We start from the raw sequence: 12976 nt of genomic DNA, 5'->3' as shown, positions 1-12976 counted from the left end.
GTTTTCACGTGAATACGTGGTAAACTACCCTTAGTTTACCCAAACCCATGAACATCTTTATTCTTTCCTAAATGATCCAAGAATGAAAAGCCCAGGGCTATGGTTCTACATCAGTAATACTAAATCAGTTTACTGTTGGTATTTACTAATTGACCTGGGCCAAAGGTGCGGATTTCTGCTGAATCCCCTGGAGCACACTGTGCATGCTGGCTTTTGGGGTGTATGCCAGCTCTCTGCTAGCCATGGGAGAACAGCCCGTAGCTGATCAGGCATGAACATTGCTGACATAAAGTTTGTCCAACCAAGTTTCATGGAAAGATCTGAAATCACCAGTTTAGGTTAGATAAGGACTTGTGTTACATAGGTACTGTATTTTTAATACATCTCTGACAGAAGGAGGCAGAAGGTCAGTTGTAATTGCACTGCAGCACTGACTGCGGAGGGGCACCGACCGCAAGTGACACAAGCCCTTGACTCATGTGCAACAGAGGATCAAAACTGTAACTGAGCACTACATTAGGGCTCTTCTTGGACCACCGTGTACTTTGCAGGTGGTACTTCACCAGTTTGGGCCATGGAGTGGTTTCGTTGAGCTATAAATTAGGCTCTTTTGGGGTGAAATCATCACAAATTTTTCCAAACAAGCACTGTGAATGTATACATAAGCTTAGCCACACTCTCCTTATGTGTCCCATTGCCCAGAGAATCTACTTGTGTTTTATACTCCAGAAACCAACACAAAGCCCCTGGGCACAGGGCCGAGCCTGCTGAGGACAAGGGAGGGAGGCTAAGGAAAGCCCCAGGCTGGGTCAACCCAACCAACAAGGAGCCAACCAACAAGAAACACTACACACGACATGGTCTACACTTAATTTCTGTCTTTGACTCGGCCTGTCCACAAACGCATGGATCCCATAGCTTTACATCATGAATATTGTGCTAGGCAAGGGTGCACAGTTCAGTCAGAGTATCGTCATTTTCACAGTAGGAGTGTTTTGAAAGCATGTACCAAGCTGGCTCCTTCCAAAGCCAGCATGTGATCTTCAGAAGCCCTCAAAAGAGAGTTAGGGATGACACTATCTTCAACAGAAATCCATTTACTTGTGAGTAGAGGAAAGCTGTAGATTAATTTAGGGGTAAGAAAACAAATCTCTCACTTTGACAGTGCCAGAGCCCCCTGGGCTCCTCCCTGGCCCAGCGCCCCATGCCAGCCCCGGGGCCCTCAGCCCCTGCCCCAGCGACGCCGCAGCAGGGCCGGTCTCCTGCTCCCCTCAGCCCTGCCCGGCCATGGCGCCCACCGAGCCGGGCCCACGTCCTGGCCTGGCCTCAACTCGTCCCCAGGGCGATGCCCGGGCTGGGGCTGTCCCAGTGCCCCCATCTGCCTGCTCCTGGCCGGGGCTGGGACGGGCCCTGGCTGCCAGGCCCTGCCTGGCCACCCCCATGACCTATTTTTCACAGGAGACTTCTCTGTTTCATCACTGTTATTGAGACAAATCCTCTTCCTTTTACTTAACTAGCAAAAGTTGTGCTATGCACCCCTCTGCAGTATTCTGGGCATGCTTCACACCACCACAAGAGGATCAGCATGGCTACAAACAAGTCCATTTTGCCACACTTAGTGACTTCTGCTAAAAAGAAATATTAAATTTACATTTGAAAAAAGGAATTTCCTCAACCCACCAGTCCTTTGCCTCCCTGCCTTTTTCTACTCCACCAGAAAAGCAATGTTTTCTCATTCACTTTTGCAATAGATACAAATATAAAAGGAAAAAATGAGCAGTAGCCAGCTCTTTGTCTTGTATGTTACATGTGGAAAGCAGGCTTTCTTCTAAGGAAGCATTTGAAGGATAGCCAAGATGTTACAAACATGTACAATATTCGTGCAACATTTGTGTACCCCCAGTCCAGAGCCCCTCCACATCACACAGCAAGCATGTGGAGATGAAAAGGATCACGTGGAGATGGCAAGAACCACTCCAATTCTCCAAGCAGATCATCGCCAACAACAGAGTAACCACCTTGGCCTGCCCACCTCTTCCAGAGGGACAGGGACTTGCTGTCTCACCTCCTCCATGGGAATCACTTGAGCGTATCCACCACCAGCTGCTCCACCTGCACAGGAAAGCACATGGTCACATCAGACTTGCACCAGTTTTGGAAAAAAACCCACCGCTCTTAAACACACAAAGTGAAACATACAGTGTTGATGACACATTTCTCAGCATTTTGGTTTCTATTAGGGGATCAATGATGCAACCAAATAAACAGGATTTCCTTAAACCTCGCTGGCTTTCGTCAGCAGGTAGTACAAAGGGAATTCTTGACTTGAAATGAAAGGCTACACATGATGGCAAAGACTGGCCCAGTCTTTGGCTACGTAAGGGCAACCCTCTTCTCCTGCCCAGACTTAGGACATAGTCATGCACATGCAGCTGTTGGGTGGAAAGATGTAGCAGTCACGAGCAAGAACTGCTTCTGAACAAAACCTTCACACCCTTTCCTGAGTGCTCCTTCCCCATTGCCTCTCAGGGTACAGGCAAACAAGTTCACTGCAGCCTACACACAAGTTGAGTGGAGGGATTAAAACACTCACATGCACCAATCTTGGCTGAGAAGCACCAAGCACCAGCAGCCTTCCATCTGAAATCAAACCTGTTAACTTAAACTTCAGCAAAGCAAAGTAGAGCAGATGGGGAGTGCTTGCCCAGTTAGACACCAATCTCAGCTGAGAAATGGCAAAAAAAAGATTGCATTACTTCCTATCACCATTGAAGACAGGCGTGAACTCTGTCTGGTTCTTACCTGGCTCTCAGGCTCTTAAAGGGTTTCTAGGCAAAAAGGCAGCAGGCCATGATTAAAGGTGACAACTCAGAAGAACAGAAAGAAGAGGTTCAGACCCAGCCAAATGTATGATGCAGACACAGCTGAACCATACAAATAACTGCAAACTTCCTTAGCTTGGATATTTCCAATCAATGTGAGTGGATTTAGGACACCTTCTCAAGTAAGAATTAAATAGTAACAATTAGAGACATCTTTAGAGAGTCTCCATGCAGACGAGCGGCTGGAAGAGTGTGTACTTGCACAAAACTCCTCCTGGCTAACAGATCCCCATGCCTTTCATATGTTTGGGCTTTATCTGCATTATCAATACACATTAAGTACATGAACATAGATCTGAACCTTGCATGGGAAGACATGTGCAAGAAACCTTTATCTGTTAGTCATATATTTATCAAAAAATCCAATATGCTACTATTCAGACAACCGAGTGACGTAACTAAGGAAATAAAAAAGAAGAAAGAAAAAGAAAAAAAGTAGTATTTACTTTTAATCTGAAAGAGGTCATATAGTCTGCAAATATTATGTACCTTTAACTCCAAAAGTAGGTCCTTGGGAAGGTTGTCTCAGACATGCAAAGGAATTAATGTTAAGGTGTGCAGTAAGCGCCTGAACGAGACCAACTGTGACTGTGCTTTTCCCCTCTCCTAGGGGTGTAGGGGTTATTCTAGCAAAACAAGAAAAAAGATTAATGAAATTCTTTGTTGATGTCAGCCTGGCTAAAGATATCAGAACTTACAGCTTTTGATTTCAATGAAGAATATTTGTACAGCAAATTTCAATAACATTACTTTATCTCCACAAAAATACTGCCACAATGTTAGACCCTAGCTCAAGCTGGAATGATAATATACATGTGTCTTCTATTTAAGCAATTTAATACGATAGCAGAAAAAGAGAAGATTATTTTTGCAAAAGTTCTAAAAAGATTATATTGAATTTAGACATTTCTACTACAGCACAAATGTCTCACTAGTTTCATTAACAAACCATCCATCAAGATACTCTAGGCATGTATTAATACTTTTCTGTAGTAATGCACGAGAAGTTTTATTCCCACTGTTCACTCTTTGAATGAAATAATAGAATATTTTAAATTAAATAACTAACACTTTCATTTGTAGAGCTCAACTATCCCTCTCCAGCTTCCATGTCATCATAACCCTCAACAATGATAGATTAACTGCTTTTTAAACGGAACAGGACACAGAAGTCACTATATTCAACTGGACATGACATATTTTATACTTTTATTTTGTAATATTTTTGCAGATTTAAGGGTAATGAGGGACAATTCCAATCACGGTCCAACCTCCCATACAAAAGCTCAAAAGTCTCATGCTACAACTTCCACATCTAGACCATGATTGAACCAGGACAGAATTTTAGAAAGACATCCACTATTGAACCAGAGACTCTAACCTCCACTCAAAGACTTTACTCTTGTGCCTTTAATGAAGGGACAATGACAGTTGATTTTACCAACAGACAGCTTCATCAGCCTTCTGTGAATGAGAGATACCTCAGTTTAAGTGATGTCCTCCCTGCTTTCAAGGTCAGCACATTTGTTTATGATCCATGTTAAAAGCTGGGGGCATGGGGGGTTTCTCCTTCTTTTTTTTTCTTCCTTAAAGTATGAACACATCTCATGCCTCCAAAATGCAAATTATTCACTTGAGGCACAGCATTTCTCCTTCTGACTGGCAAAGAAGAAAGCTCCAGTCCTTCTTCTACTCACACCCCTCTCACACAAGTCCTACGTTTTGGCTAAGTGTAACTATTCATACCTTTGCTGCCTTCACTACCTGCAGAGAAGTAAGTACCTTAGTGAAGTTGATGTTAAGAACTAACATTCATTCCCAAGAAAATACAAGCATGCACATGTATCCTAGTCAAAAGAGGAACCCTCATCCTATCACCTCTTCAAAACTTGAGCTAAAACATCTAGCTCTAATTAGAAACACTTTTTCCAACTAGTAATGTTTCCAAGATATTACTATCCTCAGATCACAATTAAAATGGCATAAATACATTAGTAAAATTGTAAGATTCAGCTTAGTTCACAGGTTGACAAAGGCCCTTCTTTGTCCCACAAAATAAAAACACATTGAAAAACATAACGTCACAAATCTATCTTTTACATCATCATCGGATCCTGGGCTTTTTGTTAAAAAAAGAAGCCATTGTTAGATATGTCTGGAAAATTTTGGGCAATAGGAGGCAAGCCAAATTAATGTCTTCTATACTGTTTTAGGAAAGAGTTTTCCTATTCAGAAAACTAATGTTTTAATTCAAGTTCCAGCGAAAATGGTGTTTAGTACATCTGTAAGAGATTCCCTGAAGTAAGACCTTCAGAAATAGTGTTTTGTCTCCTGATAGCTTTGAACTACTCTTATATGACCATGAAGTACATGGGTTACCTAATTTGAACACTTGTTTTTAGTAAGTTTTTCCCACGTTTATAACATCATGTTTGCCAAACATCAGATTCTAAAGCATCACCAATAACTTACTATCCAGACTATTTCAAGATCACATCTTCCTAGAACCACACTCCCTTGACTTAAAAGGGAATTCACAGATTTTTAGGAAAATATCTACACAGAGCCAACAGAAGGTGGGAGATTTACAGCATATCCTAAGAGAATCCATTTTATCTACTCTTAAAAGTGGGTTTGATCTCTGTTATCTTTTTATCCATACTATATCTTCTTATTTCCTTCTGAAATACTGCAGGAGCACAGAATCCTACTTCATTTCTTTTACTTTCATGTTTGCAGCTCCTAAAAGCCTGGATACCTTTTAATCTCTACATTGTCAGGACAGGGAGCCCTTCTCGTGTTACTGTTGCTACAATCACAGCTTCAGGTTTTCCCACCACTATTTCTGCCATCTCCATTTTGTACCAGGATCTTTACGTTTGTACAAAAATGTTTCTTTCAGAACACCACAGCCAGGTTAACTCACTTTCACTACCAGTTTCATTCTCCTGACTGCTGCTCTAACACTGGTGGCCCCAAACCCATTCAAAACATTATTAGCATGGTTTCTCCCTCCCCCTTGTTATCCTGCTGTGTCATTCACTTTTGTCCATTGCCCTGATCTCATTTACTTGATCCTTTTATTCCTGTGCATTAAAGCCAGATTTAAAGAATATATGAGTAACCTTGAGGTATTACTGCATTCAAAGACTTAACAAGATAGTAACTCTTCAAGCTACTACTTTTTAAAAAAACAATTAACAAAACAAAGAAAACACTAAAAAGCAAATTATTCTGCTATGAAAAAAGACACCTATAACTGGAAGTTACCAGTACAAGGACTTCCCACTAACCCAAAAAACTCAGTGCACAGTAAGCTGCACTGCTAACAGAACAACTTGTATTTGCAGTGCTTCCTGTTGGTGGTTACCTCCATTTTTGAACATCGGACACACATAGTTCACACTCGAGACAGCTCAGACAGAACCATCACCAGGTTATTTATTCAAGTGCAGCTCAAAACACGGCAGAAGGTAACCTGGCATGCACAGCAGCACAGGAACTCTTTACAACTTTTATGAAACAAGCAAAACCAAAGATGCAGCCTGCTATTCAGTAAAGGAAAGGAAACTGGAATCGACAAATGCACAACCAGAAGGCATGTTGGTGGTTACATGAAGAATAGTATGTACTTGTCACAGAAGAGACACACAATTTGGTGTGCATTACTAAAATGCTCTGGCAACTCAGCTGGCCTATTCTAAAATGGCTATGTAAGATGAGCTAGAAAGCATTGGGAATTTTCCATGAGAAAGACCTTTTCCTGGAGAACAAAAAGAGAAACACAACATTGTTCACTGATATAACTGGGAGGAACTCATCTTGCGTCTACTGCATTTCCAGTACATTGATACTCCGTACCAGCCACATCCCTACTGAGAATGCGGCACTCTGGAAGAACCAGCCTTCCCCAAAGAAGGGGTAAAAATGAACTAGAGCAAGCTTATTTTCACCAGTGTACTCATGCAAACACACAATGGTTTGCAGCAGTAAACAGGTAAGTCTTTGCAAACAGGACCTTGGGTCTATCGTATACACTTTCAATGTGTTCTTCGGATGGCTTTGTTAATTTTAATCTGTTCTCTCCCTTCTGAGAAGCCCTGTGGTCCTTAGGTTTCCTGGAACTAGAGTTAGTCTGCTGAATATCTAAAGGCTAAATATGTCTAAAGGCAGCCGTGATGGAGGAAGAAAACCACCAGTCAGACTTCCATAAGTGGTCTATAGCACTTGGGTGACTCTCCCACGGAACCGCGTCCACTGCAGCAGGTAGAAATAGGTACAAATCCCTGCAAAGTCAAAACCAAGAATCTGACTTTTCAGTCTCTTTCCATCTAACAGAATTAAAAAAAACATGAGGACTCAATCAGACTATTCAGTGAAGCCAGAGAGAATTCTGCACAATTCACTTACCTATCCTCAACTCCTCATCTTACCTGAGATGCCCTGGTAGGACACCTTTAATTCTCAGAGGCTCAGTAGCAGCCTGAAGACTACAGGGAAAACCTTAAGAGCTAAACAGTTACTTAACAGTTCCAATAGTTATCAGAACTTCAGTTTTAACTATTAGTTATTCAAAACCAGAACAAAACACAAAACGCTGCCTGAAATTAAAAGAAATTTATATTCCAATAAATTCCTTAGAAAGCTTATTTTAAATATCTCCCCTTTTGTACCTGGCCAACTTTGATGAGTTTTCATAAATAAAATAATCCACTTAAGCTGTTTTGCGGACATTCAGATGTTTTTGCTGGCTACACTACTGAGCCTACACTCTTGCAACTTAGGTCACTTGCTCACATGAGTATAAAATTACAACTGCCAATGGCTAACTTTAGCTCAATTGTGCAATGCTGTGTTTTGACCTTATGCAAATCTAGAAAAAAAAAAACCCTCCTTTAAAATACAGTAAATGTTAATGAACTTCAAGAGACTTTTACACCCATTTGCATTATTCTTTAATATGTTTTCAATGCAAACACAGAAACTTGACAATCATTTTCCTCCTTAAAACTTCTTACTTTGCCACCTACCAAGCAGTCACCAGCTCCTTGGCAAAGTAAGTTTTCCATAACATTGCAAAGCCTTCTCTCTTTATGTATATCAAAACAAAGATAAGAATATGCAGACTTTTTGTTTGTTTGTTATACATCACATTAGCTTACAGTGGAGCTGTTTCTGTGGGAAAGCTACATGAGGTCTCCCAAAGAGAAAATAAACAAACAGTGAGATGATACACTGCACCAGCTGTAACCTCCTCACGGCTACCCCAGCCATTGTGACTCCAGCAAGAACTTTACTGGATATGTGACGATTCTCCTCTTTCAAATTGCCTATCTTCAGCTCCTCAGTATCAACAATTTCAAAGACTTTAATGGGTCCACCATTCCCATGATCCACATGGAAAGTTGTGAAGCCTAGTTATGGAGGGCATGGGCAATCAAGTCCCCATAAATGACAGCCTCACTACAAACATCTCCCATCCAAGATTACAACTGTCAGAAATTTATTTCTGAGCACAGAGTGTTGCAAGTCCTGTCACTTCATCAAGGTGAGATTATAACAACATTGCAATGGCATCCTCAAAACAGGATAGAAGTTTCCAGATACAAAAGCACAGTAATCACTGTGAAGCTAAAATGACTGAACAAAGAACAAAGCCAAGAACAGGCTGCCAAATCCACAACCACAAACTCTGAAAAGCCAACAAGACCCATCCAAGACAATTCCAATCCAAGCTGTGCAACGACATGACAAATACATGACAAACTGTCTCAGCCATGACTTTGTTTTAGAGTGTCAGATGTTTCAATGCATCAACACAGTGGTATTTTCCCCTTTTATTCTTCCCAACATTTTTCCTTTTTTTTTTTTTATTTTTTTTTATTATGTCCACTGTTTTTCTTATCTTTTAAGCACCTTGTGGCCCAAGAGTACAGTAAACAGAAATACAATCCAACACATACCCATTAGAAGTAAAATGCAATTCCAAATCTGAAAATTTTGTCCCTAAGATATTTACCATCGTACAACTTGTACAAGCATTAAGTTAGTATTTATTTCCCTCAATTTTTACCTTACCAAAAAGGTAGTCCATCACAAAACAATCTATTCATGTTCAGTGAAAAGTACCAATTTTAAATTTTCCAGCATTCAAAATCCAACACACTTCTTATTAAAAGAAGCATTACATTTCATAATTTTTCCACATTCTATTATTCCTCAGCTTGCATTTCTGAAGTGAACAAGTTTCCAGAATTATCTGGTAAAAATGCACTGCAGCATTTAAGAACAAAAATGCTGGAAGACACACAGAGTCTAATTTTAGATGTAGTTTCATATTGTGTTTATGAATATGCTATTTAGATGCTTGAATGCATGGTTAAATTACACTGGGCACTAAACTGAGCTACTAGGTCATGCACAAGCTTCATTCATTTGCATGCTGTCAGCTTGCAGTGAATGGGAGGCAGTTCACATTAAATATACTGCAACATAATCTTTTTTTTGCACACTAAAAGCCTGTATGCAGGCAACTGATGCTGAAGAGCTAATTACTCCATCATAACTTGTGGCTCTGACCCCAAGGTGTCTTAACACAAGCCCTTAACATGGGTCAAACACACACACACACCTGCCCCCCCACCCCCCCAAAAAAAGAAGTGAGAATGAAAAGAAGTAAAAAGAATCTCTCCACACAGAAGAAAATGGAAGTTATGAAGAAATTAAGACTTCATCCTGTTTTGGGGTGACATGATCTGTTAATCAAACTGCAATATTTGCAGCATACAAGCATGTATTGGATGAGGTATTTAGGCATATTTGTGTGCATTCAGAAAGTACAAAAAAAACTTTCCCGTTAGCAGCAACTTTTAAAAGTTGCTTTTGGGATATAGCACATCAGGAAGAAACTAGAAGATCATTTGCAGCAAATATTTATAATTCCTAGACCTCATGAAACATTTAAACCCAATTGTGGAATTACAGGCACAAATGTCACTGGCTGCATCGTGGACAGAGATTGGAAATTTTGCAGCTTGTTGAAAATACACACACACACTTCTCACATATGAAAAGTGCATGTCATACATAACAAATACTTTCATCAGACCAAATACCCTATATATCTTAAATGTTTCCTCTGAAGCACTAAAAACTTATTCTGAAGACCTATACTGCATCATTCTAAAAGAATTTCTAAATATCTTTGGTTATTGTGAACAAATATAATAATCCAAATGGCAGGTTATGGTTGACCTTGCCTTTGCAGGGAGGGGATGCAGAAGGCAACTGAGGATATTATTTTACTCCCTGATTTCCACACTTGACTGATACTCGTTTTTTATTGTACTGCACATTTCACCCTGGGATGCAGTTCCTGACTTTTCTTAAAATTATTGTCTGCTACGGTCATTTCAGCACATGAGAACAGCTGAGAACACATAAACACATTACATATATATTTTATATGTACAATATTTCAAAGTCAGACCTCGAACTCCCCCAGAAGAGGACGTTCCCACTACTGTAGCCACCTTTGCCCAGGCACTCCTCCTGCAGCAGATGCGCCTTTGTACTCACCCTACCAGACGTAATGACTTCAGAGATGTCAAATAGCAACATAGTACATAATCAAGTCTTGGAGGTACCAAACCCAGCCATTTGTTTGTGAAACACAGTTCAGTCATTAGACATGTTATATAAACTTCAGAAGATACAATGTTCTATTTGTTGCCAGATTTTCATGTTGCTAGTCAAAACTTCCCCATTTCTTCCCCATGTATACACACTTCTGCCTGTGCCAACATCGCAGCACTCAGACAGTTGCGTGAGGTATCTTCCTTGAAGACTAGGAGACAAAATGGTGTTAAGAAGTGTAAGCACTGGTACACACAATCTGACACAACCAAAGTCCACCTGAATGGGGCTTTGCATCATGTTGTCTTCCACCTCCAGACATTTTCAAATAACTTCTGCTTCTGTGAGACTCTGCTGCTAGAGATGCCTGGCACAGCGTGCAGCATGGCACCCAACTGATGCAGTTGACAACATGAGTCTGAAAGTGCATGGTAGCCACTTCAAGCTCAGCCAAATGCTTTTCTTTCTCCAAAACAGTAAAATACAAAATAAAACTCTACTGAAGGAAACCAAGTTCAACCAACTATTATTTCCTTGTCTTAAACAACTACTCCAACATTCTTCATCAACATCTTTATACATTGCAGTTCTATCATACAGCTTTGAAAACAGCTTCATAACCTGCCTCCCTTAGCTTTGTAACATCCAGTCTCTCAGTCTACAATGGCTCCATCTCAGATAGTGCCAGAAATCCAGCTTGTCCCCACAGGAAGGTAGTAAAGCAATTGGCTTGTGAAACACTACCCCAGTGGAAGAATTGGTAGATCAAGGAGTTAAGAACAGCCTTCTCCTTCCTAAAGCTGTATTTTAATACTGATCGGTTTTACTTACAAGGAAGCGATCATATAGATTAATGGAGACTAGAAAGAATACATTGCAGTTAAAATATTAATGAAAACCTTCACATGCTTGTTCACAATTAGAAGTTTCCACTTAGCAAGCCAAGTGAATGAAAAACTGTTGTGTCACTGAACGCAGAAAAAACCTGTAGCTCTTCAGAAGAGAAGCGCATAATTCCTGCTGAGCATAGCATTTGCTTATAATCGTGGGAACATCGAGCAGGATAAGCCTGCCTGGAGACATGTCTACATTTCAGAGAAAAAACATGGCTTTTTAAACTTTGTAATCTGTTCTTCAATAAAAAAGTATTTATTGTTAATATCAACAGATTAGCATGCAGCTTCTGCTAGTTTGTTTATAAACAGCCACAATACACACAGACTTGAATATTCGAGTTAAACACTTAAAATTCTGATAAAACAGTAAGAAAATCTCCACATATAGACAACATTTAAGAAGCTTAGAACAAATTAGCTTTTATAAAGTATACTTTACTTCAGTAATAAAAGTTTGGAAGAAAAGTTGTGTTACTCAAAAAAATGTCAAAACCTGCTCTCTTTCAGAAGAGAGCAGTGTACAGTCGAAAACATTCAGTGTTCTTATTTGTTCAGTGCATTAAAAAGATGTAAGTTGCATGTTTACATTAATTTGAGTGGAAAGAGTGGACATTAGTGACAATGCTGTGCATTCTTACCCAGCAACTAGAACATATTTTCCATCTGGTTGATCCTTTAACCTTTCCAGCAGGGACAAACGTACTTTGGCTTTGGTTTGGCCATAGATCTCAATTTCATCTGCAAGCAATCCTATCTCCTTGGCAAGTACATCAACAGCTTTTGGACTCTGCGCTCGGGAAATTTCAATATCACTGGAAAAGAAAACAAATAGGAGCCAGGAGATTTCTGTCAGCTTAGGTGGTCGACGACAGAGCACAAAATAACAGCAAATACTCCAACAATGGGGTTATTGTAATCAGTTTTTCAATCCCCTCTCACATTTTATTAACCAAACCTAAATATTAGCCAACACCTAATATAACACTGAAAATCATATGCAGTGTTTGTTAATTGTTACAATTTCACAGAGTTCTCTCGTTTAATCAGATTCCAAATATTACATAATGCTTTCATATCAAGCTAGAGACATGTCTGCTGGATGGTCAAGCATGTCCCATTGGAATGGATGTTTCTGGTTTTGTTTTTCTTCTCTCTCCCAGTATATTTCAGCACATACACTTTACTAAAAAGCGCCTACATTCCTTGGCCAAGAGTCACGTAAACACATTAGCTAAACCTGATGCTTGTGCATGTAGCACCTTTCAGCAGAGGGTAGCGCCAAGCAAACTACGCCTCGCTAGTCCCCCACGGGGGCACCAAAGGAAACAAGGCATTTGAAGATCAGCTCATGCACTTCTGAAACACAGCTAAATTAAAAATGGCCATACATCAGGAGTTTAATGCACAGGGCTCAGGCCAGAAGTCCAGTGAGCTTATAAACTATTTCCAGCAAGGACTGTGAGTGGCAGCTGAGGCAAGAGAACAAGCATGGAGCAAGTACATATGGTAGATTGCCTGAGGGGAGGTGGCTGTAGGCTGGGGGACACTATTATATCTGCAATT

At 40.3% G+C, this 12976-nt stretch overlaps 1 protein-coding gene across 4 annotated transcripts in view; it reads right to left on the bottom strand.

Moving 5' to 3' along the window:
* Positions 1 to 12976, bottom strand: part of MTHFD1L (methylenetetrahydrofolate dehydrogenase (NADP+ dependent) 1 like) — a 157342-nt gene that overhangs the window by 116823 nt on the left and 27543 nt on the right. For all 4 annotated transcript variants that reach the window (XM_055714473.1, XM_055714471.1, XM_055714472.1 and 1 more), the window contains exons 11-13: positions 12052 to 12225; positions 3372 to 3508; positions 2066 to 2112 (exon numbers count right to left, since the gene is read on the bottom strand). In XM_055714473.1, coding sequence (XP_055570448.1) covers positions 2066 to 2112; positions 3372 to 3508; positions 12052 to 12225 — 358 coding nt within the window. The remainder of the gene's footprint in view (positions 1 to 2065; positions 2113 to 3371; positions 3509 to 12051; positions 12226 to 12976) is intronic.

This window comes from Falco cherrug, chromosome 6, assembly GCF_023634085.1.
Source record: "Falco cherrug isolate bFalChe1 chromosome 6, bFalChe1.pri, whole genome shotgun sequence".
In the NCBI taxonomy this organism is placed as follows: Eukaryota; Metazoa; Chordata; class Aves; order Falconiformes; family Falconidae; genus Falco; species Falco cherrug.
Note: the sequence above shows the minus strand (reverse complement) of the source record. Positions and strands in the feature narration are given on the sequence as shown.